At 34.4% G+C, this 26,176-nt stretch overlaps 1 protein-coding gene across 1 annotated transcript in view; it reads left to right on the forward strand.

Moving 5' to 3' along the window:
* The window catches only part of CCDC178 (coiled-coil domain containing 178), a gene marked incomplete at both ends in the record, with an annotated part of 170,614 nt that overhangs the window by 61,433 nt on the left and 83,005 nt on the right, over window positions 1-26,176 (forward strand). The window contains one exon of the mRNA XM_008056217.1: window positions 5,590-5,743. Coding sequence (XP_008054408.1) covers window positions 5,590-5,743 — 154 coding nt within the window. The remainder of the gene's footprint in view (window positions 1-5,589; window positions 5,744-26,176) is intronic.

The following is a 26,176-nucleotide window of genomic DNA, read 5'->3' on the forward strand; positions in this document are numbered from 1 at the left end:
GGTACACGAGCATGTCATCTGCAAAGAGAGATAATTTGACTTCCTCTTTTCCTATTTGGATACCCCTGATTGCCTTTTCTTCTCTGATTGCTCTAGCCAGGACTTCCAGTACTATATTGAACAGGAGGGGTGAGAGTGGGCATCCTTGTCTTGTTCCAGTTTTCAGGGGAAATGGTTCTAATATTTGTCCATTTAGGAGTATGCTGGCTGTGGGTTTCTCGTAGGTGGCTTTTACTACTTTGAGGTATGTTCCCCGTATGCCTAGATGTTGGAGGTTTTTTATCAAGAAGGGGTGCTGGATTTTGTCTAAAGCTTTTTCTCCATCTAATGATATAATCATGTGGTTTTTGTTTTGACTTCTGTTGATGTATTTAATTACATTTATGGTTTTATGAATGTTGAACCACCCATGCATCCCAAGGATGATGCCTACTTGGTCATGATGGATGATTTTTGAGATGTGTTGTTGAATCCAGTTTTCTAGGATCTTGTTGAGAATTTTAGCATCTATGATCATCAAAGATATTGGTCTGTAGTTCTCTTTCTTTGATGAATCTTTACCTGGCTTGGGTATCAATGTGATGTTAGCTTCATAAAATGATTTGGGGAGGGCTCCATCTTTCTCAATCTGCTGAAATACCTTCAGTAGGATTGGAATCAGCTCCTCCTTAAATGTCTTATAGAATTCTGCTGGAAAACCATCTGGTCCAGGGCTTTTTTTTGTAGGTAGTTTTCTTATTACATAGTTAATTTCCTTGATTGCTATTAGTCTATTAAGGGTCTCAATTTCTTCTAGTTTCAACCTAGGCAGCTTGTGTTATGACAGAAAGTCCTCCATTTCCTTGAGGTTTTCAAGTTTGTTTCCATACAAGTGTACATAGTAGTCTCGATGATCTTTCGTATTTCTTCAGGGTCAGATGTGACTTCATCTTTTGTGTTCTGATTGTGCTTATTTGGGTTTTTTCTTGGTCAGTCTAGCTAGGGGACCATCGATCTTGTTTATCTTTTTGAAAAACCAGCTTTTTGTTTCATTGATTTTTTGTATTGTCTTTTGTCTTCTATGTCCTGGATTTGGGCTTTTATTTTGGTGATCTGGATTCTTCTGCTGAAATTAGGGTTTTTGTGGTCTTGCTTTTCCAGCTTTTTTAGGTGTCTTGATAGGCTGTTAATTTGTGCTCCTCCCGTTTTCTTCATGTGCATCTGTAGGTATATAAACTCCCCTCTTACTATAGCTTTCATGGCATCCCAGAGATTTTGGTAAGATGTTTCTTCATTTTCATTTGCTTCCAGGAATCTTTTGATCTCTGTTTTGATTTCATCATTGATCCAGGAGTTGTTTATCATCATACTGCTTAGTGTCCATGTGTCTGTGGGTTTTGGGGAATCTTGTTGGTGTTAATGTTTATTTTTATTCCACTGTGGTCTGAGAAGGTGCATGGTAAAATTTCAGTTCTTTTAAATTTGCTTATGCTTGATTTATAGCCAATTATGTGGCCGATCTTAGAATACATTCCATGCGGTGATGAGTAGAATGTGTATTCTGTGATCTTTGGTTGGAGTGTTCTGTAGGTATCAATTAAGTCCATTTGGTCAAGAGTCACATTGAGGTTCCAGATCTCATTGCTGATTTTTTGTCCTGATGATCTGTCTAGGGTTGTGAGTGGGGTATTAAAGTACCCAGTTATGATGGTGTTAGAGTCAATATCTTTCTTAAGTTTTCCTAGGAGTTGCTTTATAAAAGTTGGTGCACCTATGTTAGGTGCATATATGTTTAAGATAGATATTTCTTGTTGATGGAGTGAACCTTTTTTCATTATGTAGTGGCCCTCTGTATCTTTTAAAATTTTTGATAGCTTAAATGGTATTTTGTCTGAAATTAGGACTGCGACACCTCCTTTCTTTTGTGTTCCATTCACCTGAAAATTTGTTTCTCATCCTCTTACTTTGAGTCTGTGTATGTCCTTTCTAGTGAGATGTGTCTCCTGAAGGCAGTATATTGTTGCCTGGTGATATTTTATACATTGTGCCATTCTATGTCTTTTCAGTGGTGCATTTAGTCCATTCATGTTCAGGCTAATTATTGAAATGTGAGAGTTCATCCCTATCATAGAGGTCTTATAGAGTTGGTCTTCCACTTGGTTTATTGTCTTTCTTTTGGTTTTGGGGTTGGTTCATGTGTATTTTATTCTTTTTCCTGTATTCTTGTGAATGACATTGTTCTTTTTTCCCCCTTTTCTTCTTTTTTAGTACTTTTTTAAGTGTTTCATGTAGAGGTGGTTTGGTGACAGCATAAGTTCTTAGGGATTGGATATCTGGGAAAGATTTTAATTCTTCCTCGCAGATGAAGTTTAATCTGGCTGGGTAGATTATTCTTGGTTGAAAATGTTTCTTTTAGGACTTTGAAGATAGGGTTCCAAGCTCTCCTAGCCTGCAGGGTGTCTGTAGATAAATCTGCTGCTATTCTAATTGATTTTCCATGGTAGGTGATCTGGCCTTTTTCTCTTGCTGCCTTTAGGATTTTTTCTTTTATGCCTACTTTGTGTAGGCAAATTATTATGTGTCTAGGAGTTGGTCTTCTCATTTGCTGTCTTGCAGGGGTTCTCTGAATCTCTTGTGTTTGAATTGTTGCATCATTTTTTAGATAAGGGAAGTTTTCTTGAATGATCTTATGGAAGGTTTGTTCCAGTGTGGTCTCTGTCTCTCTTTCTGCCTCAGGAAGGCCAATTACTCTTAGGTTCGGTCTCTTGAAGTAATCGCTCATCTCTTGAAGGTTTGTTTTTTGTCTTTTTGAGCTTGTTTTCTGTGTTTTTAAGAGTTTGGGTTAGTTCTATATTTTGGTCCTCAAGCTCTGAGATTCTTTCTTCTGCTTGGGTAATTCTGCTTTCCATGTTTATCAGTTTGTTATTTATTTCATTCACAGCAGTCTTTATTACTGTTATCTCAGGTATCATCTCCTTTCTAGTTTCTTCTTGACTCTCCTCAATTCTTTTTAATTTCTCCATTAGTGTCTTGATATCTAGATTTGTAGTTTGAGACCTATCATTCTGGGGCCTCTTCATTGTTTGCATGCTGAAGTCAGTTTTCTCAGTGTCTGCCCTTCCAGGGGTCTGAGAGAGACTCATATTCTTCTTTTGGTTTTTCTTCATTTGTGTAGATTTTTCTCTCTTCCCCTTTCCCTCCCCTTCTTTAATTCTGTTTTTCAGGGAAGGTGTGATTACTTTTTTTCACTTGTATAATCTCCTGTTCTTCCTTATGAGGTTCCTCTGTCTTTGTTCACTTTTGAGGTTGGAGTGTGGGCTGTGGGCTGTACTTTTCACAGTTTTGAGGTTTAATTGAGGGGGAAACTGTGATTCATAATCTATATGCTGATTATAGCATCCACCAACAGGTTATGTGCACACTGGAACCTATTTCCTACTGCCTTACAATCTGTCTGTGCAGTGGGGTATAGCTTGGGTCCCTGGAGCAAAAAGGAGGTATAAAAGAGGAAAATAATGGAGGAAGTGGAGGTCAATAGGAAGTTAGAAAGAGAGAGGAATGAGAGGGAAAACCGTCCTACATACCAACTCACAGGTGAAAAAGAGACACAAGGCTGAGAGAAGTGAAAAAAAAATCACAGAAGGAAAGGTCTTTAAAGAATATTGGTAGCTACACAGAGACAGACCAATAAGATCATGAAACAGATAGTGTAAGTTAGAAAACAAACAATAGTGAGCAAAACATACGGTCAGAATGATAAAATGAAAGGTCAAAATAAGAGATCAGACTAGTTCTGTTATCTTTCCTTAATGTCTAAAGTCACTTGAGCTCTGATCTCCAGTCTTTCCCCTTTGTTTTTGTTGCAGGCAGGTAACCTGCTGCCTGGGAGTTCTGTGACTCTTAGTTGTCTCAGTCTGTTCAGTGTAGGGGAGGGGCTTTGTCTCTTGTTTAAGGACATCACCGTGGGAACTGAGGTGGAGGCTCTGATAGGTGGGCGGGGTGATGTAAATCTGCCTGGAGAATGGAGGAGGCGGTAGCTTCACTTTCACTTTTGTTCCTTCCTCTGGAGCTGGAAGCCCTGATCAGCACCTTACACAAGCTTGGGGTTCTGTTTCCCTTACACAGGCTTGAGGTCGTACACTGAGTGCCTCAGCCAGGGTGGGCCCAGGGCTCCAGAGCTCCAAAGCTCCAAAGGGCAGGTGGTGGCCCTGGGTCCCTCACAGGGCACTTCAGCCAGAAATGGGACTGGTATCTCTGAGGGGTGGGTGCCCAGAACCTCCCTGGGTGACTGGCAGTTTGGTGCTGGGTGCTGGGCAAGACGATGTAGACAAGGAGGGAGCTGAGACCTGGGACTCCTGAGCAGGTGGGAGTCACATATAGTGGAGCAGCTGCAGCCGGGGGCCGCAATATCTGGCCCTGCATGGGACTGAAGGTCCACAGGCCTCATACCAGTGCAGCTGGTGGTGGGCAGGGGGCTACAGGAAGAAAAGTAAGAGTCTTTTTGGGAACTTACATTCAGAGAGTCTCACAAATCCACCTATGCCATCGCTATCTTGAAATAAAAGCCTATAGTGTCTTTTTAAAAAATTGGAATTATCAGTATTACTTGCTAATATTTTATGAAAATGTTTTTTAATTATTTTCTCACCCTTTATTTTCCACATTAATGGTAGCTACGTATACCATTGTCTAAAGATAATTTTATATTTGGAATGTGTTTTCTCTCTACTAGATAAACTAAATCATCATGTGGTTAACATATTAGCACTGATCTTTGTGGAGAATCATACAGAAACAAATAATTTCTTACAATTACTTCTCTTTAGATAAGCCCCTGTGTTCCTAACCTGCAATTTCCTTTATTTTACCTCTCAGTCTAAGGGCTGTCAATAACTTCTTGATCTTTTCAATTCTGCTGCTTCTTCTATTTTTCTGGTTTTTTTTTTTTTTTTTCATTTTTTTCTTCTGCCTTTATATTCCTGTGTTACCTAACTTGAATAAATGGTGCTTAAGTTTCTCACCTGAAATCATAGCAAAAGATGGTTTCTTTTAAAACATTTATCTATAGATGATTTTTCTCTCAAATCCTCTCCTTGGAAACATAGACATTACTGGTGAATTTTTTTGTCACTTTTTTTTTTTGAGTCAGAGTCTCACTCTGTCACCCAGACTGGAGTGCAGTGGCACACTCATAGCCACCACTACCTCAACCTGCTGGACTCAGGCAATCTTTCCACCTCAGCCTTCCAAGTAGCCAGAACCACAGGCACACACCACCATGCCCTGCTACTTTTTTTCTTTATTGTAGAGATGAGTTCTCACCAAGTTGCCCAGGCTGATCTTAAATCTCTGGGCTCAGGCAATCCAAGTCCCAAAAGTGCTGGGATTACAAGCATGAACCAAGACGCCTGGCCTCATTTTTTTCCCTCACTATTTAATATTTAAATGGTATATTTTAGGCATAGGAAAGTTGATTTGGGATGGAAGAAACTTTAGGAATTGATCAATTCTATTGATTCATACTATTAAGTTTGAAGCTAATTTAAGTATAATTTAAAGTATAATTTTAACTTTAATGTGAGTAAAATCAACTGTTTTTTGTCCCCCTAGGAAAGAGATAGATAAACTTAACAGTCTATATAATCACTACCAGTCATTAATACAAAATGTTAATACTGATATCAAGGAGAAGAAAGAGCAAGTGACTGAAACAATAGAGGAAACAAAGTCATCAACAAGCGAATTATCTGTTTTATCAAAAATGGTGAGTTTTTCTTATTTAAAAATTAAAAGAATATCATTTTAGTTTTGAATAACAAGTACTCAAAATTTCTCTTTGTTAATAGTTAAATAGCATTTCTACAGTTTCATGCCTACATTAGTTTTGCATTGCTGCATAACAAAGGACCATCCAATGGTTTTTTTCTAGAGTAAGAGGATACACATGCATGTTTGTTATATAGACATTTGTGTAGTGGTGGGAACTGGGTCTCAGGTGGCCTATTCCCCAAATGGTGAATATTGTGGCCTGTAGGTAGTTTCTGAACCCAAACCCCCCTTTTTGCCTCCCCTTATTGGTGTCCATAGTGTCTATTATTTCCATTTTTGCAAATATTTAGCTCCTACATATGAGTGAGAACATGAGGTACTTGGTTTTTTGTTTCTGAGTCAGTTCACTTAGCATGATGATCTCTGGCTCCATTCATGTTACTGCAAATGACATGATTTCATTCCTTTTTTATGACTGTGTAGTATTCCATAGTGTATATATACCACATTTTCTTTATTCAGTCAACTGTTAGATTGGTTCCATTTTACTATTGTGAATAGTCCTGTAATGAACGTACAAGTATGGGTATCTTTTTAATATATCGATTTATTTTCCTTTGGGTAGATCATTGGTAGTAGGATTGTTGTGTCATATGGTAATTCAATTTTTAGTTATTTGAGAAATATCTAGACTCTTTTCCAAAGAGGTTGAACTAGTTTGCAATCCCTCCAACAGTGGATGAGTGCCTCCTTTTCTTTGCAACTGCACCAACGTCTGTTGTTCTTAGACTTTTTGATAATGGCCATTCTGACTGGTGTGAAGTGATATCTCATTCTGTTGTTAATTTGCAGTTCTCTGATGATTAGTGATATTGAGCATTTTTCATATATTCCTTGGCCGCTTGCGTGTCTTCTTTTGGGAAGTGTCCATTCATGCCCATTGCCCACTTTTTGATGGGGTTATTTGTTTGTGTGTGTGTGTTGAGTTGAGTTCCTTGTAGATTCTGAATATTAGCCCTTTGTCTGAGGTATAATTTGCAAATATTTCCTCCAATTCAGTAGGTTTTCTGTTCACTATGTTGATTATTTATTTTTCTGTGTAGGAGCTTTTCAGTTTAATTAAGTCTCATCTGTCTATTTTAGTTTTTGTTGCAATTGCTTTGGGGTCTTTGTTATAAATTCTTTGCCTAGTCCAATGTCCAGCAGAGTGTTTTCTAAATTTTCTTCTAGGATTTTTGTAGTTTCAGGTCTTACATCAAATCTTTGATCCATCTTGAGTTAATTTTTGTATATGATGAGAGAGATACGGGTCAAGCTTCATTCATCTGCATAGTGGTAGCCAATTTTCCCAGCACCATTTACTGAATAGGGTGTCCTTTCCCATTTTTTTTGTTGTTTATTTTTTGGCTTTGTCAAAGATAAGTTGGTTGTAGGATTGTGGTTTTATTTCTGAATTCTCTTTTCTGTTCCATTGGTCAATCTGCCTATTCTTATACCAGTACCATGCTGTTTTAGTTACTATAACCCTATTTGAAATCAGGACACGTGATGCCTCTATAGTTGTTCTTTTTGCTTAAAATTGCTTTGGTTATTTGGGCTCTTCATTGATTTTATATAAACTTTAGGATTTTTTTTTTCTATTTCTCTGAAGAAAAAATTTGGTATTTTGATTGAAATTACATTGAATCTGTAGATTGCTTTGAGGGATATGGTCATTTTTAACAAAATTGATTCTCCCAATCCGTGAACATGGGATGTTTTTCCTTTTGTTGTGCCATCCACAATTTCTTTCATCAGTGTTTTGTAGTTTTCCATTTAAAGTTTTTTTTTGTTTAAACTTAGATTTAGCAGCCTGAAACAGCATGCATTTATCATCTTAACATTTCTCTGAGTCAGAATTCTGGGCATATCATAGCTCAGCTGATTCCTCTGCTCCAGGTCTGTCATGACTGAAATCAAGGTGTCAGTTACCTGGTAATACTTTCTAGAGACTTGAGGATAAATCTGTTTTGGGGATTTTTCAGTTTTTTTTAATTGACACACAATAATGGCACACACTTATGGGGTATAGTGTGATATTTGAATACCTGTGTATATAATGCGTAATGATCACATAGAGTAATTAGCATATTTATCTCCTATAACATTTATCATTTATTTGTGTCAAGAATATTCAAAATTTTTCCTTCTAGTTATTTGAAAATATAAAATGAATAACAATAGTCTGTACAGTGCTACGGAATACCATCAAGCTGTAATTTTGTATGCATTCACCAACTTCTCTATCATATCCCCAACCTTTTACCCTTTCCCACCTCTAGTTACCTCTTTTCTATTCTCTACTTGTATGAGATAAGCTTATTTAACTTCCTTGTATGAGTGAAAATATATGATATTCATCTGACTGAATTCACTTAACAAAATGTCCTCCAGTTCTATCCTTGTAGCTGTAAATGGCAGTATTCCATTCTTTTTTAATTGCTGAATAGTATTCCATTGGGTATATATGCCACATTTTCTTTATTCATTCATCCATTGGTGGACACTTACATTGATTTCATATCTTGGTTTTTGTAGATAATATTTTTGCAACAAAAATAAAGATGTAGATATCTCTTCAACATACTGATTTCCTTTCCTTTGAATATACACCTCGTAGCAGAATTGCTGAAACGTATATTAGTTCTTTTTTTAGTTTTTTGGGGAATCTCCATACTGCTTTCTATAGTGGCTATACTAATTTACAGTCCCACAAACAGTATATAGGGGCTCCATTTTTCCTAGCAATTTTGTTGTCTTTTTAATTATACTCATCCTGACTGAGGCATTCCATTTTTATAAGGTTCAGTTCCATTTTTGTGGTTTTAGAAATGAGACCCTTATTTCCTTGGCAGCTGTCAGTGGAATCACAGTGTTTTGAGAATCTGTCTGCATTCTCTGCTGTTTATTTCCTTCATCTCTAAAATGAGTAATGTTGTGTTGAGTTCTACTCATGCTTGGTGCCACTCTGAGCTTTCATTATAACTCATCTTTCCTGAATTTGAAGCCTTCTTTTTCAGTCATATCTCATTCACTGTAGGAAAAGAAAATAATAGATAATAAAAAGAAAAAATAGCATAGTAAAAGAAAATAACAAACAAATTCCTATGCCAATTTGCATTTCTACCTAGAATTAAAAGGACAGTATTTTACCACTTTCTATGATAAGACTTCTTAATAGCATCTTATTATGGTTTGTTATTATTTATTAATAGGACTGAGCATATCCAGTGGCTTTTAGGGGGTCGTTTGTATTTCCTTTTCTGTGAAAACTTGCTCATGGTTTCCCTCCAAAAGCTGAATGACTGTTTGTATGAATCTGTTGTATCTTATGAATACTAAATATTTTAGAGTTACAAATGTTAAAAATACCTGGTCTTCTTTCATTTCTTTTTGGTAACTTCTGATGAAGAAGATACTCCATTTTAATGTAGTATCAGATATAAATATTTTCCTTTGGACTTTTTGCTTTTCTCAACCTGTTTAACAAATTTTCCCAACCCTGTGGCCATAAAAATATTTTCTGATAGTTCATTCTAAATGTTTTGAAATTCTGCTTTTCAAATTTATGTGATGCTTTTAGATAAAACTACATCTAGAATGATCAAAATTGATGTTTGTTTGTTTTTTATTTACAAGTTTAGAAGTAATAAACTGTTTCTAGAATTTGTGGAATGCATATTTCATTGCCAGATTTAATACATAACCCATATGACATTAGTGTATGGCTATGATATGAAGAGAGGTTTCAGGTATATTGTTTTTAATATAGAAAAAAATTGTTACAATATATTGATGTGTCTTTGTTTATGTATTTATACCCCTGCTGTCTTTGCCACGTTAGGCTTCCATATTTGAGTGTATCTCTTTTTTTTCACATTTTTACTTTCATCTACTTTATCATCTTTACCTGAACACTCCATGTCTCCATTACTAACATTCCATAATGAGTTTTGACTATTATGATGAATTCTCCAATCATATTCTTCATTTTTGTTTTGTTTTGTTTTGAGTCAGAGTCTCACTCTGTCACCTAGGTTGCAAAGCAGTGACATGATCACAGTTCACTGCAGCCTTGAACTTATGGGCTCAAGCCATCCTTCTATGTCAGCCTACCAATTAGCTGGCACTACAGGCATGCACCTCCACGCCTGGCTTTTTGTTGATGTTGCTGTTATTTTGTAGAGATGAGGTCTTGCTGTCTCCCAAGCTGGTCTTGAACTCCCAGGCTCAAGCAATCTTTTCACCTAGACCCTTCAAATCACTTGGATTATAGGCATGCGCCACTGGGGCTAGCCTAATCTTATATTTCTTCATAAGTCCAAAGCTTTTCTTAACCCTTTCTTTTTCATATAATATCGTCATTATCTGGTTCATTGCCTTCAAAAAAATTTGTTAGAATTATGATTAAAATTGCATCCACCTATGGATTATTTAGGGAGAAAATAAAATCTTTATGACAGAGATGACTAACATACATACCCGTGATCTATCTCTTCATTTATTTGAGTAATTTTTCTAACGGAGGCTTTAAAAAAGTTTCCTTGGAACTTTCCAGAAGGTAAACTGTCTTTGAAATCAGAATGTGATTAGTCTTAGACAAATTAACCCTTCCACTTTCACTAAATTTTTAAATTATTTTTAAAAAGTCATTACTTATGTAATTCTGATGTTTATAATCGTTATATGATAGAAACAGTTTAAAATGTATTAAGATTTACTTTATGCTGTAATATATGGGCAATTTGCATAAGTATTTCATTTTTAAAATGTGTTCTCTGATATTAGGATTCAATTTTAAGTAGGCTATTTTGCCAACTTTGCTAATTGTGCTATTTAAATATTTTATATTTCTATTTTTTTCTGACTATCTATAAATTCCTATGAGAACTGTATTAAGACATCTCAGTGAGTATATTTCTCTATTCAATTTTTTGCTATCTTTTTCTTTATAAAATTGAAGCCACATTTTAGATAAAACTGAGGTTAGAAAGTTTAGAATTATGGATTTTTTCTTATGCTATTGTTTATTTCCAAGATTTGAATTTATAAATTATTAATATAGTTAAGGAATGAATATTTCACTTATGAGATATTAGGCATAATTAGCATCTTTAGCTTTTTCCTGAGCAATTTAAGAACCATATGATCCTGTTGATCTTGACAAGCATTCCATTTCTATCTTTCTTACTACTTTCTGTATTCAGATAATTTATTATTAATTTACACAATAAATGTTAATATTCAACACTAGGTCAATATTTTCTACACTGGGTTAATATTTTCTATCTGCCTATTAAACATTCCTAATTGACCTTTTTTGTTACTAAAACTATACATTTTACAAACTTCTTTAGTAAGATTTTAGATTTTCACAATTTTATGGGTTTTGTCAAATTTTTATTTTTCACTTTAAAATGTCTTTGCTTCTATTCATACACTGCAGGGAATATAAGCCTGAATTCATATGGGAATGACTTGCACTGCTGCATAGGCAATAGAGAAGAATCCAGAAACTGACAAGGCTGAAAACAAACTAAAAAACCCACTAAACCAAAAACACTGGACTGAAATACCAGAGGGAATTAGATGGGACCAATGAGTAGGGAGAAACTGATCATTAATAGTCTCTCTGCAGTTTGCCCTTGTTCTCTACAACCTCTCTCTTGCTACTGCTTTCCCTCTAGCTTAATTACCTAACTACCTGGAACAATGTGAGAACACCAGAGTATGCCCTACGCTTTCATCCTTCCAGCTCTTCGTAAATACTGTTCCCTTAAAACAAATGTTTGTTTTTGACTCTATTCATCTTCTCAATTCTACTATTGTCTAGACGAACTCTTGTTTTACACCCCAATTGTAGGAAAGAAAATTGTTGGTGAAACTGTCTCCTCACTTTCTTCCATCTGCTTGGAACTCCAGCTACATTCTGTGTTTGTCCTTTTGCTGGTACTTATGACACCCTATTAAAATCAGTGTTTATCTATCTATATTTTTTGAAGACTATACAGTTTTTAAGGGCAGAGGGTGCATTATAACTTTTTTTTCTGCCTGATTTTCCCTGTGCCTGTCCCGTATTAGGCACTCAATACATACTTGTTGAATAAGTAAGTGAATCAATAAATAAGTGTAAGAAAGGAAAGCAAATGGAGGAAAGGAGGGAGGGAGGAAGGGAGGGAAGGAAGGAAAGAATAATGGGGAAAAATCCTACATCTTGTGAACCTGGAAAAAACTCAACAAAGTAAAGTGTAGAGTGTAGCCATTCACAGAATCCCTGACAACTTAAAAGAATGCATGTAGTATTCTTATAATTTGTTGTCAGGGACTACTACAAGCACCAGGGAAGTATAGCATATTCAATAAGATTTTAAAATATAGTATATATTATTGTAAAATAATTATCACCTCAGTTCATAATCATGCTGAAGTATTTCATCTATAAAAATATCACTACTGATTAAATATTTTCAACAAGGGAAAATTTATTCACTAAAGCTACAGTCATTTAAAAATTTCTTTGATTATCTCTAAAATGGTAAGTCTGGCTTTCCTCAATTGTTCTTTTTTCTTCAAAAAATGTCCTTTTTGATGAGGAATTGTGAATGTATTTATAAGATTAGTAATACTTCTCAATTATAGAAATCATTTGGAGACATTTTCTAGGGAAGATGAGACTATGATAAAGTTTAGCTATATTAATTTTTTTCTGCATTTTGTTCATTATAAAAACCTTTAAACCATATTTCAAAGAGCTCATGTTAAACACTCAATTAAAATCAACCATGTGAATTATTGCCCCGCATTATTTTTTGGTATGCAATTGAAGTTTCTAGTTCAAGAGAAAAAGAAAAGATTTGCCACCTAATTGCACATACAACTTAAATGATTTTTTTTTTTAGTTTCATGGTATCTTTGTGCTTCTGATTTAAAGTCTTTACTTAATTAACATATAGTTTTCTCTAATTTGTATTGTTGTTGGATCTATGAAATACGTTTTTCCTATTCATTTCTATAAACAATGCATCAGAAACATCTTGAAATTGGCTATTTTAAAATAATGTCAAAATTAAATTATTTTTAAATGCAAAAGTAAAGTTTTTCTACAAATTTATCACATTTACTTTGTAGTCTACTCCCATAGTTCAAAATTTTTTTAAGAAAATAATTCCATTATCTGCAACTCTTAGTTTCTTGTGAGATAGAAAAATAGCCATCTGTGTTTGATTTTATCATTTGATAAGATAATGAAATATGACTTTTAAGGAATTAGAAATATTTGTGGTGTTTATACTTTACTGAACAACAGCAGGCACATAATTTCTCTTAGTAATTCCATTTTGAGATAAATATTACATATTTGTTGTTTCCTTTTATATGTGAGCTGGTGTTTTCATAATTTGGGGATATTGTTTTTGTTAGTAAAAAAATAATTTTCATTACTAATGTATTGGTCTACATATTATATGGTATGAATCCAAACACTAAAAAACACCCATCCAACTATGCCTTTTGGTTCATATATTTACCACAAAATTTTTCAAATTGAGCCATTTACTTCTCAAAAATGGTTAGGACAATAATTATTCCTAATACTAATAATTTACCAGAAATCACTCAGCCTAGAGAAACTAGAGAGACTTAATAGTTTTTTTTCCTCATAAACGCAAAGGTATAAAATGTAGCTCTAAACTGCAACTCAATATTTTGGACTATGAAAACATCATTGTTTCATTACACAATTTTTATAAGTGGTGTACATATAAAATATGATAACACTTATAAAAGTACATGTCACTCATTTTTTATTATAGGATTTTAGAAACTTTTTAATGTGTATATTTTATTATGTGACAGATTATAAAATATAATTTATGAAATTGACTTTTACTATCTTTTCTCCTATTTTAAAGAAATGGTTAGTATTGCCTAAATGTTGATTACAAACATATAGTCATTACTAGGCTAAAGATTTTTTTAATTATTCTTAAACTATAAAATCAGTTTATATAAGATAGATGTTAATTTATAGAAAATGCTTTGTGATCATCTGTGAAGATTATTTTAAATAATTTCTTATTTGACTTATTGAGATGATGTATTATATTAATATTAGCCATTTTAAAATTCATTGGATGAGCTTTACTTGGTTATGGTTTATTGTTCTTTTAATTTACTGCTGAGTTTGATTTGCAAGCATTTTATTTAAGATTTTGCATCCATATTCATAAGCGAGTCTGTATTCCAGTGTTCTTAATTTGTGCTATATTTGATAAATTTTTCTTATCAGGATTATGCTAGCTTTATGAAATGAATCTTGAAGCTTTTCTTCTTTTCTCATTATCTGAAAAATTAATATATATTTAAATAACTTTTTCTTGAAAATTTGATAGTATACCTTGGAAGGGTTTTTTATTGTTTGAGTTGTTATTCCTTTCTTATGAGCAACTATTTTATTTCATCACATGATAGTATTATCAGGCTATATATTTCTTCTTAAAATTAATTTTTAACTTTTTAATAGCCAAGGAAATAATCTAAATTAATTAAGTTTTCAAATGAATCACCATAGTATGATGTAAAATGTTCTCTTGCAATTTTGCTGCATCTTCTTTCTAATTGTACATATATTTTTCATTTTTTAAATTAATATTAAAATTGTTACTAATGAATTCTTTAAAATGAAGACATGACTTTGGAATTTAATATTCAATGTTCTAATCTCTAATATGTTAATGTGTGCTTTTATAGTTATAATTTTCTTCTCATTTCTTTAGGCTTATTCTGAATCTTTTTACTTGTAGCTTTCCTGTTTAAAATGTCTAATGTTTATATATACATATATATGTGTATATACAGAGGATGCCAAAAAATGTATACACATTTTGAAAAAGGAAAACCTGTATTAAAATTGTAAAGCTCAATATATACAAATAACAAAAGATGAATACAAGTCACGTTTGACTTCTGCAATTGCAAGAGATACTCAACTGATTACCATCAGCACTCAGATTCTTCTGATTATGGAAAACTAAAAGTAATACATAGATAACTTCTCTTAGAATGTGTATACATTCCCTCCCGCCCCGTAGTATATGTGTTTATGTGTGTGTGGGTATTAGTTCTTTCTTGCATTCTCACTTAAAATTATTCCACTCAGGCTCTCCCCTACATACTCCACTGCAATTACTATTAATGGATCCTGTTTTCTTCTTTATAACCCTCATAAAATCTAATCAGATTCATTTTACCAACTATGATCTAAAGTTTTAAGACATGCTTTGAAAAGCATAAATACTCAATGCTCATTCCTCAAAGTTTAGAATATACTCAAGTGAATAGAAAATATTACTCTATGATCTTCATATGCAGATATAGTCCCTGTTAATATTTTGTTGTACACAAATACACAGTTCTTGTAATATATATATGTAATGATATTAACATATGCATATAGTCATTGATGACATGTTTCTTCTGCTAGTACTGTATAAAAACTCATTTGAATATTATCCTGTATTTTATGATGTAATATGACTAGAGTTTCTTAAACCCTTGTTATTGGACATTCATTATATTTTAAATTTTTAAGTGTTAAAAACAAAGCTATGCTAAGTATTTTAAAACTTTTATATTTAACATAACTACTCATTTTAAACAAAATAATATTGTAAAAAAGAACATTCAACTATGTTATATAGTAGTACCAGAAGCACAGGTTAGAATCATATACCTTATCAATCTGCTGAGGCTTCAATGGTTTGCCAAAATGTTCACATTTTCCAAAATTCTTAAAACCTTAACTTTGCTTTTTTTAAAATTCACTTTTTAAAACACATTTTTATTAATTGAATTTTATATTATTAATACTGTAGTGTTATAAGAGACCTGTCCCACTGTCTACTGAAACTTGTTTGGCAACTGGTTCACAATTTAAGACCTCGGTTTGTACTGTGTTGACCCTTTACCTAATTGTATAATTTAGATGTTGTTGGTATTAGCATTATTTCTTTGAATCTAAAGGAACTTTTGAACATCACTTTAAGCACAACCTAAACTATGTAATGATCTTGTTGATTATATTATGTAAATACTGAGCTTTCTATACTTTGATATAATTTATGATTTAATTTATTAATTTCTTAGAAGAATATTTCTTGATTTTGTCTTTAATAAATGTTATCTATTCTTTTAAAAAAAAAATAGGTTGCCGGGCTCGGCGGCTCAGCCTGTAATCCCGTGCCTTTGGGAGGCTGAGGTGAGTGGATTGCCTGAGCCCACGGGTTCGAGACCCGCCTGGGTAGCGAGACCTCATCTCTATCAAAAAATTAGCTGGGCGAGGTAGCGCATGCCTGTAATTCCAGCTACTTGGAAGGCTGAGGCGGAAGGATCGCCGGAGCCCAGCAGGTCGAGGCTGCGGTGGCTGGGAGTGGCCACTGCACTCCAGTCTGGGCGACAGAGTGAGACTCCAACTCAAAAAAAACAAAAAGATAGGTTGTGGAAATTTTATAATTTATTTGAGTATAATGGAGTGCTAAGGAAGCAGATCTGCAAGAGACAATGCAGAAATTCATATGGAAGCAAAAAAAAAGCCCAAATAACTAAAGCAATCCTCAGCACAGAGAACAAAGCTGGAGGCATCAGGCTTCCAGACTTCAAACTTTACTGCAAGGCTATAGTAAACAAGACAGTATGGTACTGGGATACTAAAATAGACACATAGACCAATGAAACAGAACAGAGAATCTGGGAACAAAACCACAGGCCTTCAACCAACTCATCTTTTACGAAAGCCAACAAAAACAAACTTGGAGAAAGGGAGCCGTATTTAGCAAATGGTGCTGGGAAAATTGGCTAATCATGTATAGAAGAATCAAACTAGACTACTACCGATCACCATATACAGAAGTTAACTCAAAATAGATCAAGGACTTAAATATAAACGCTCAAACTATATAAGAAACTTAGAAGAAAACTTAGGGAGCACCCTTCTGGACATTGGATTAGGTAATTAATTCATAGACAAGGCCTCAAAAGCTAATGCAGCAAAATCTAAAATCAAAAAGTGAGACCTTATCAGACTAAAAGGTTTTAGCACAGCAAAATAAACCATCAAGAGAGTAAAGAGATAACCCACAGGATGTGAAAAATATATTTGCAAGCAATGTGTCTGACAAAGGCCTAACATCAGGATCTACAAGGAACTCAAATGAATTGACAGGAAAAGAAAATGAACAATACCATTAAAAAGTGGGCAAAGGACAAGAATAGACACTTCTCAAAGGATTTACAAGCAGCCAAAAAACATATAAAAAATGCTCAGCCTCACTAATTATCAGAAAAAGTAAAAAAAAAAAAAAAAAGATGTTTTTAAGGTAGCAGAAAAAAGGGAATACCTTTATACTGTTGGTGGGTATGTAAACTAGTTCAGTCTTTGTGGCAACCAGTGTGTTTTCTCAAATACTAAAAATTGAACTACCATATGATTCAGCACTCCCAATTCTAGGAGTATACCCAGATAAACATAAATCACTCCACCAAAAAGACACCTGCACACATATACTTATCGCAGCACTATTCACAATAGGAAAACAATGGAATCAACCCACATGCCCATCAAAAGTGGACTGGGAAAAAGAAGGAAAGGTGGTACAAGTACACAATGAACTACCTCACAGCCATAAAGGAGAACAAAATTATGCCCTTTACAGCAACATGGATGCACCTGAGACCACCATTCTAAGTAAACTAACACAGAAACAAAAAGAAAAAACCTGAATACCGCATTACCATTCATAAGCAGGCCCTAAACATTGGGCACTTGAGCATAAAGGTGGGAAGGACACATGCTGGGTCCTCTTAAGGTGGGAGGGAGGGGTGAAAAGGGGCACACGAACCCTCATTGGATACCATGTCTACTGCCAGGGAAAGATAGGGCTTGAATAAAACCCAAACCTCACCTGCACGCAATTTATTTATGTAGCAAATCCTTACAGGTACCCCACAACTCTAAAATTCTTTTTTAAAGAGAAAACTTACTCCCAAGGTATGAAATAGCACATATTTAAAAAATCACTATTTTTTTGGTATACATTTGATGTCATATAATTAATGCTTAGATGAATCTATCTGTTACGATTTTGTAAATGTCTTTCTATATTATATAGTTGATTTCTTTACTCTACAGTTTGCCTTTAGAGTTAATTCCTGTGTCAATATTGGTTGCTTACAGTATTAACCTGTAAAGAATAAAAATGTTACAGTGTTGTAAATTAAACCATTTTCTAGTTGCATTGGGTTTGATACGAAATTTTAAAAGTCTGTGTTCTATATATTAATTCTAAAATTTTAGCTAATATATTTGGGAATAATTTGCAAATATTATCCAATTAATTTTAATTGAAATTCCTTTTACAAGAGTGTGATTTTGTGATTTACAGGTCCCTTAAGGAAGAAGATCTCAAGGAAGTTTGAAAGTGTTGCCACTCAACCATTTTAGTGTAGTCAAAAATTCGAGAAGTTACTATCTTTAAAATATTTACAGACCTGGCTTCTGTCTTATTATATATATACATATATATGTATATATTATATATATTATATGAATGCATACACACACACACACATACACACACACACACACACACACACACACACACACACACACACACACACACACACCCCAATGTTTTTTATAACATTTCATTATGAAATTAGGGCCTCACATGCTGAAATGACTGTTTCTGCTGGTCTGGCATTTTCATTATGACAATACAAATTTATTTATGTTGGGATCATTGGAAGGTTATACTTTGTTTCTTCAGTTTCAAAGGTCTGCAGATAAAAAGGAATTGCACTCCCAAATAGATCAAACTTATAATTTTATCTACACTTAATTTAGATGATGAAATTTCAAACATTAGAGATGATAACATGTGGATGAAATTTGAGGCTTTGGTTTTAGATTTGTGAGTATTCTCGAAAGAGGTGAACATATTTTGCATTGCATAGGAAGTGGATCATGGACCCAGGGCATAAACTAAGGTAGACAGAATTTGGGCTCCCATAATATATGCCCTTCCTCTCATGTTTGTAAATATGTTATGTGGCCAGAAGGATTTTACAGGTAATTGTGTTTGCAATCAGTGCCATTAGATTGGGAGATTATCCTGGATTGTAATGCTAATTATATGAGTCCTTAAAAGCAGAACTTTGTCTTGTCTAAGAGCAGAAAAAGTCAGATAAACGTGGATTCAGAGAGATCCAAAGCATGAGAAGGGCTCAGCTGGCCATGGCTGTTTTGAAGATGGAGGGGTCACATAGAAACTGTGAAAGGATAATACATTCTGCCTGCAATCTTAATGAGATTACAACCTTAATGAGATTAGAAATGGTTTATCCCCCAGAGCCTCTAGAGGAGAGTCCAGGACAGCAGAAACCATCATTTCAGCTTGTGAGGCCCTAAACAGAGTACTAACTTAGATTACCAGCATTCTGACCTACAGAACCATGAGATAATAAATAGGTCTTATTTTAAGCCAGTAAAATGATTCTATTTCATTTGTTCAATTCTCTCTTTTGGGTGCCAATTAGGAGTGTTTTAAAAGGATTTCCTCATGTAGGATTTGCATAATTTTGAAGTTTATTCCTAATTAACTTTTTTGTGTGCTTGTAGTTGGAGATTTCTCTTTCTTGATTTCTTCTAACTGGTTTTGTTTGACTTATGCAGTCAATAATGATAATTTGTATCATACTACTTTACTAATTTTTAAGTTAGGTTACTTTTATCATTCTTCATCTTGGATTTTCTAGGTATGCTATTATTTTAACTGCAAACAGAGGTATTATTCTTTCATTGCTTCTTATGCCTTTAACTGTTACTTTTATATCTGAGTACAAAGGATAATGCATCCAATGCAATGTTAAATAGTAGTGAAAATATTTGCATTCTTGCTGTGCCCTGCTCTTAATGGAATTGCTGCTAGTTTTTTAAATTTCCTTAAATAAGAAGTTGGCTTTAAGATTCAATATACGTAAAACTTATGTTAAGCACGTGTTTGTCAGTTTCTATTTTTTGAGAAGTGTTAAAAATTGGGAATGGAAGTTGAATTTTGTCAAGAGTCTTTCTACATCTAGAGAGAAACTTGTGTAATATTTCCTTTCATCTATAAGTACAGTGAATTATATGAATGGATTTCCTAATTGTTGAATTTCCTAATTGTTGAATTGTTGAAATATATCTTATTTAACCAGTATGTCTTCCATCCTTTCTTAAACACATTCTAAGTTTATTTTTTGCCTTACCATTCTTTCAAAATATTTCTTAAGTCACCAAGTATTTCTATGTTGCTAAATCTAAACATTGTTCTTTTTACCCAAGTTAATAATACCCTTATCCTTAGACACTTTTTTCTTTTGATTTCCAGAACACATTCTACTTTTTCCTTTTTACTTTTCTGAATTCTTGTTCTCATTTTCTTCCACCAGTTTATTTACATCACCCCAAATTCCAAACACTGGAAACATTTTTATTTTTCTGACTAATAGTGAAGTAAATACATTGTTTATTTTTATTAGCCATTTGCTGTCTTCTTTTTATTAATGCAAATATTGATATGATTTTTAGATATTCTAATGATTAACACTTTCAAAGTTGTAAATTGATTATCCTTTACATTAGGAAAAGAATTAGCAAATAATGCCAGTGACTTCATAGATTTTATTGCTTAGAACTGAACTAAAGTAATAGTACTTATCCAAAAGCTACAGATTATGAGAATTGCGCATGCAATGCTTATGTCATTCTCAAACAAAGCTTCATTTACTAAGCCTTTCACAAACACTTATCAGAGGCATAGTGGTACAAATAGTTAATTTGACCCTTAGTCATTGGATTGTTTAATTTTTTTGTTATTTTAATTGAGAAACACATTAGAAACCTACTTCTAGATAGTGATATTTGTTTGGCATATAAAATATGTATAATTTTTTGCATCAGAGCTACCCCAGCTGGCTAGAAAACTGGTATTAGACCTGAGTCTTGCTGTTCTGTAGACCCAGACATGAAACATTATTCAACATAGGCATGTAACAAATCACTTAGTTTGCGATGTTCCTGAATCTCACTGTCACCATTTCTTCTGTACCAGGCTTGATAAATGTCTTGCTAAGTGCTTTGGCAGATCTCTGTTCCAAAAGTCAGCGTAATGCTAAAAGCATTGTTCTAAGGACTCAGCATTTTCCTTCTCTCATTCTGCACATAGGTTTCCACTAGACTTGAGTATACTTCTGTTTAAAAAATTTTGATAAGTTTGAAAAGTATTCTTTGTGCTTCAGCATGTCACTTGATTTGGATTATCTCATACTTAATATTGTGACCAATCCTAGTGACCAAATGAAATAGGTTTATTTTCTTTGCCATTTCATAAAATTCAAAATTCAAATTAATTTTATATAATTAATATAGAATTTTTTTATAATTTATGTAGAATTACTTCTTATATAAATTTCTTTCAGCTTGCATTTTCACAACATTAGTAAACATTTGCTTAAGCGATACTTGAATTTGGTCTTCATACCTACCTGAAAACATGTTATGTTCTTCACTAGTATCTTTACCTATAGACTTAAAAATCTTTATTTTTAATTACTTACTCATGACAAAAATAAATGTAATACTTTTTTACTCAAAAATTAATTTGGTATAATTTAAAAATACCTACAGTGCCAATGAAATAATGAAAGAAATCAGACATTTGTATTACTCCTAGTATATACATATATGTGCATATATATACATAGAAAACTCAGTGGAAAATATTTTGGTGATATTTATTTTGAAAATATACTTGGTTCAAACCCAACAATCCAATTTTTTGAAAACTCATGCCATTGAAAGAGAGAGACAATACATAACAATAGTATATATAAAGTTATTCATTTTAATATTGTTTGTAGTGGTTAATAACTGTATTCAATTGGACTTTATGCAAAAGGTAAATAATCAAATAAGTTTTTTTTTTTTTTTTTTTTTGAGTTGGAGTCTCACTCTGTTGCCCAGACTGGAGTGCAGTGGCATGCTCCCGGCCACCGCAGCCTAGACTTGCCAGGCTCCGGCAATCCTTCCGCCTCAGCCTTGCAAGCAGCTGGAACTACAGGCATGCGCTACCACGCCCAGCTAATTTTTGATTTATTGTAGAGATGAGGTCTCTCCAAGTTGCCCAGGCAGGTCTCGAACCCACGGGCTCAGGCAATCCACTCACCTGGCCTCCCAAAGCACTGGGATTACAGATTGAGCCACCGAGCCCAGCCATAAATTTGTTTCTCAGGACAATAATGTGTAATGATCAGTCAAGCCCTAAGATCATGAAAATTTGAGTATTTTATAGCTGAATTTTGGTGTTCATCCACCAGCTCGGGCTGCTGAAGCACTGTGAAATTAGTAGCAATGTCAGTGCTTTCAGACCCCAACTTCTTGATACTTAGAGTAGGGATAGGCTCAATACAGAGTTTTTGTTTTTGTTTGTTTGTTTGTTGTTTGTTTGTTTTAACTCAAGAGGTTCGTGAACAGCCTCAGAAGGTATAGATTTGTGGTTATTTCCCAAACACAAGAGTAATGATAAGTGGGTAAGATATTGCCCGCAATTCATCTTTTACTCATAAATGTGATCAAAAATGTAAAATACAGTAATTGTTGTGTCCAGTATTAAAAAATGTATATAATTCACTGCTAACTGATCAGTTCACTGATACAGTGAATTCTTTGTTGACGTGAATTCAAATAAGAAAATTCTAAACTTTTTATGACTTCTTGAGAAACAGCAACATATCCAGGAATCCATGGTTGAGTTAAGCACAGATACAGCTAATACCATAGTCAGAGAAAATAGTTTGTTCCATGTAGTCAAACAACTGCTGAAAAGCAAATATCATTCTTGGTTGTAGTCATAGAAAAGCCATCACAAAAAGATTTTAAGAAGGGTCCATCATGCAATTTTTAAAATTATTCAATGTATTAATTCAAATCATCAAATATGATTCTCAAATTTATAAATGGGTGACCAACTATTCTTTAATACTGAATTTCCTGAAAACTCATCATTCTCCATTAATTTTGCAAAATTAATTTCAAATCTTCATGGGTGCATGGGCTTAGTAGCTCACTCTTGCAATGCTACCACTTTGGGAGGTGGTCGCTAGAGGATTGCTTGAGTTTAGGAGTTTAAGTCCAGCCTAAGCAACACAGCGAGCCCTCAAGACCTTCTCTCTACAGAAATAAAAACATTCGCTGTGTGTAGTGGCACATGCCTGTAGTCCCAACTACTCAGAAGACTGAGGTGGAAGCATTGCCTGAGCCCAGGGAGTCAAGGATGTATGAGACATGATGGACTGAACTCCATCCTGGGCTACAGAATGAGACATGACTCAAAGAAAAAAAAAATCCTGACACTCACAGCTGCACAGTGGCCATTGAAAGGAATTTCCTAGTGGTTGCAGGATCATGGCGATGTGACCTTCCCCTTATCCTCCGTCTGCCCCACCTTTCCCGTGATGTCGGAAGAAACCCGATGGAGCAGCAGACTGGCTCAGGCCAAAATGAAGGGACCAAGACTACATACTGCTGAATAGACAGACTGTAAAGCAGAGGGAAAAGTGAACAAAGCCAAAAGACCCTCATAAGGAAGAACAGGACATTGCAGAAGAGAAATAAAAGCAACCCCACCTTCCCTCAAAAACAGAATTGAAGAAGGGGAGGGAAAGGGGGAGAGGGAGAAAAGTCTACAGAAATGAAGAAAAACCAAAAGAAGAGTATGGGTCTCTCCCAGATGCCTGGGAGAGCAGACCGAGAAAACTGACTTTGGAATGCAAACAATGAAAAGCCCCCAGAATGAAGGGTCTCAAACTACAAATGTAGATATCAAGACAACAATGGAGAGATTAAAAAGAATTGAGGAGACACAAGAAGAAACTAGGAAGGAGCTGACATCTGAGATAACTGTAATAAAGAACACTGTGAATGAAATAAATAACAAACTGATAAGCATGGAAAGCAGAATTACCCAAGCAGAAGAAAGAATCTCAGAGTTTGAGGACCCAAATATAGAACTAATCCAAACTCTTAAAAACACAGAAAATAAGCTCAAAAAGACAGAACAAAACCTTCAAGAGATGAGTGACTACCTCAAGAGGCATAACCTAAGAGTAATCAGACTCCCTGAGGGAGAAAGAGAAACAGAGACCACACTGGAACAAACTTTCCATGAGATCATTCAAGAAAACTTCCCTTATCTAATCAGTGATGCAAAAATTCAAACACAAGAGATTGAGAGAACCCCTGCAAGACAATAAATGAGAAGACTAACTCCTAGACACATAATAATTCACCTAAATAAAGTAGGCACAAAAGAAAAAATCCTAAAGGCAGCAAGAGAAAAAGGCCAGATCACCTACCATGGAAGACCAATCAGAATAGCAACAGATTTATCTACAGAAACCCTGCAGGCTGGGAGAGCTTGGAGCCCTATCTTCAAAGTCCTAAATGATAAACAATTTCAAGCAAGAATAACCTACTCGGACAAGCTAAGCTTCATCAGTGAGGGAGAATTAAAATATTTCCCAGATATCCAATTCCTAAGAACTTATGCTGCCACCAAACCATCCCTACAGGAAACACTTAAGAAAGTACTAAACACAGAAGAAAAGGAAAAAAGAACAACATTCTTCACAAGAGTACAGGGAAAAGAATAAAATATACATGAACCAACCCCAAAATCAAAAGAAAGACAAAAAAAAGAAAAAAGAAAAAACCAAGTGGAAGAACAACTCAATAAGAACTCCATGATAGGGATGGACTCAACATTTCAATAATTAGCCTGAATGTGAATGGACTAAACGCACCACTAAAAAGACATAGAATGGCAAAATGGATAAAATATCACCAGGCAACAATATACTGCCTTCAAGAGACCCATCTCACTAGAAAGGACATACACAGACTCAAAGTAAGAGGATGGGAAACAAATCTTCAGGCGAATGGAACACAAAAGAAAGGAGGTGTCGCGGTCCTAATTTCAGACAAAATACCATTTAAGCTATCAAAAATTAAAAAAGATACAGAGGGCCAATACATAATGATAAAATGTTCAATCCATCAACAAGAAATATCTATCCTAAACATATATGCACATAACATAGGTGCGCCAACATTCATAAAGCAACTTCTAGGAAAACTAAAGAAAGACATTGACTCTAACACCATCATAACTTGGCACTTTAATACACCACTCACATCCCTAGACAGATCATCAGGACAAAAAATCAGCAAGGAGATCCGGAACCTCAACGAGACTCTGGACCAAATGAACTTAATTGATACCTACAGCAACACTCCATCCAAAGACCACAGAATACACATTCTACTCATCACCGCATGGTACATATTCTGAGATCGACCACATAATTGGACACAAATCAAGCATAAGCAAATTTAAAAGGACTGAAATTCTACCTTGCACCTTCTCGAACCACAGTGGAATAAAAATAAACATTGACACCAACAATGTCCCCCCAAAACCCACAAAGACATGGACACTAAATAGCATGATGCTAAACAACTCCTGGGTCAATGATGAAATCAAAACAGAGATCAAAAGATACCTAGAAACAAATGAAAATGAAGAAAGATCTTACCAAAATCTCTGGGAAACCTTAAAAGCTGTAATAAGAGGAGAATTTATATCCCTACAAACACACATGAGGAAAATGGAAGGAGTACAAATTAACAAACTAACAAGCCACCTAAAGAAACTGGAAAAGCAAGACCACAAAAACCCTAGTTTCAGCAGAAGAATCCAGATCACCAAAATAAAAGCCCAAATCCAGGACATAGAAGACAAAAAGATAATAGAAAAAAATCAATGAAACAAAAAGCTGGTTCTTCAAAAGAATAAACAAGATCAATGATCCCCTAGCTAGACTGACCAAGAAAAAATGAGAAAAAAACCAAATAAGCACAATCAGAAACACAAAAGATGAAGTCACATCCGACCCTGAAGAAATACAAAAGATCATTAGAGATTACTACGTACACTTGTATGGAAACAAACTTGAAAACCTTAAGGAAATGGAGGACTTTTTGACATCACACAACCTACCTAAGTTGGAACAAGAAGAAATTGAGACCCTAAATAGATCAATAACAATCAAGGAAATCGACTACGTAATAAGAAAACTTCCTACAAAAAAAAGCCCTGAACCAGATGGCTTTCCAGCAGAATTCTGCAAGACATTTAAGGAGGAGCTGATACCAATCCTACTGAAGGTATTCCAGGCGATTGAAAAAGATGGAACACTCCCCAAATCATTTTACGAAGCCAACATCACATGATACCCA

This window comes from Carlito syrichta, unplaced genomic scaffold (genome assembly GCF_000164805.1).
Source record: "Carlito syrichta isolate Samal-C Ts95f unplaced genomic scaffold, Tarsius_syrichta-2.0.1 Scaffold302285, whole genome shotgun sequence".
In the NCBI taxonomy this organism is placed as follows: domain Eukaryota; kingdom Metazoa; phylum Chordata; class Mammalia; order Primates; family Tarsiidae; genus Carlito; species Carlito syrichta.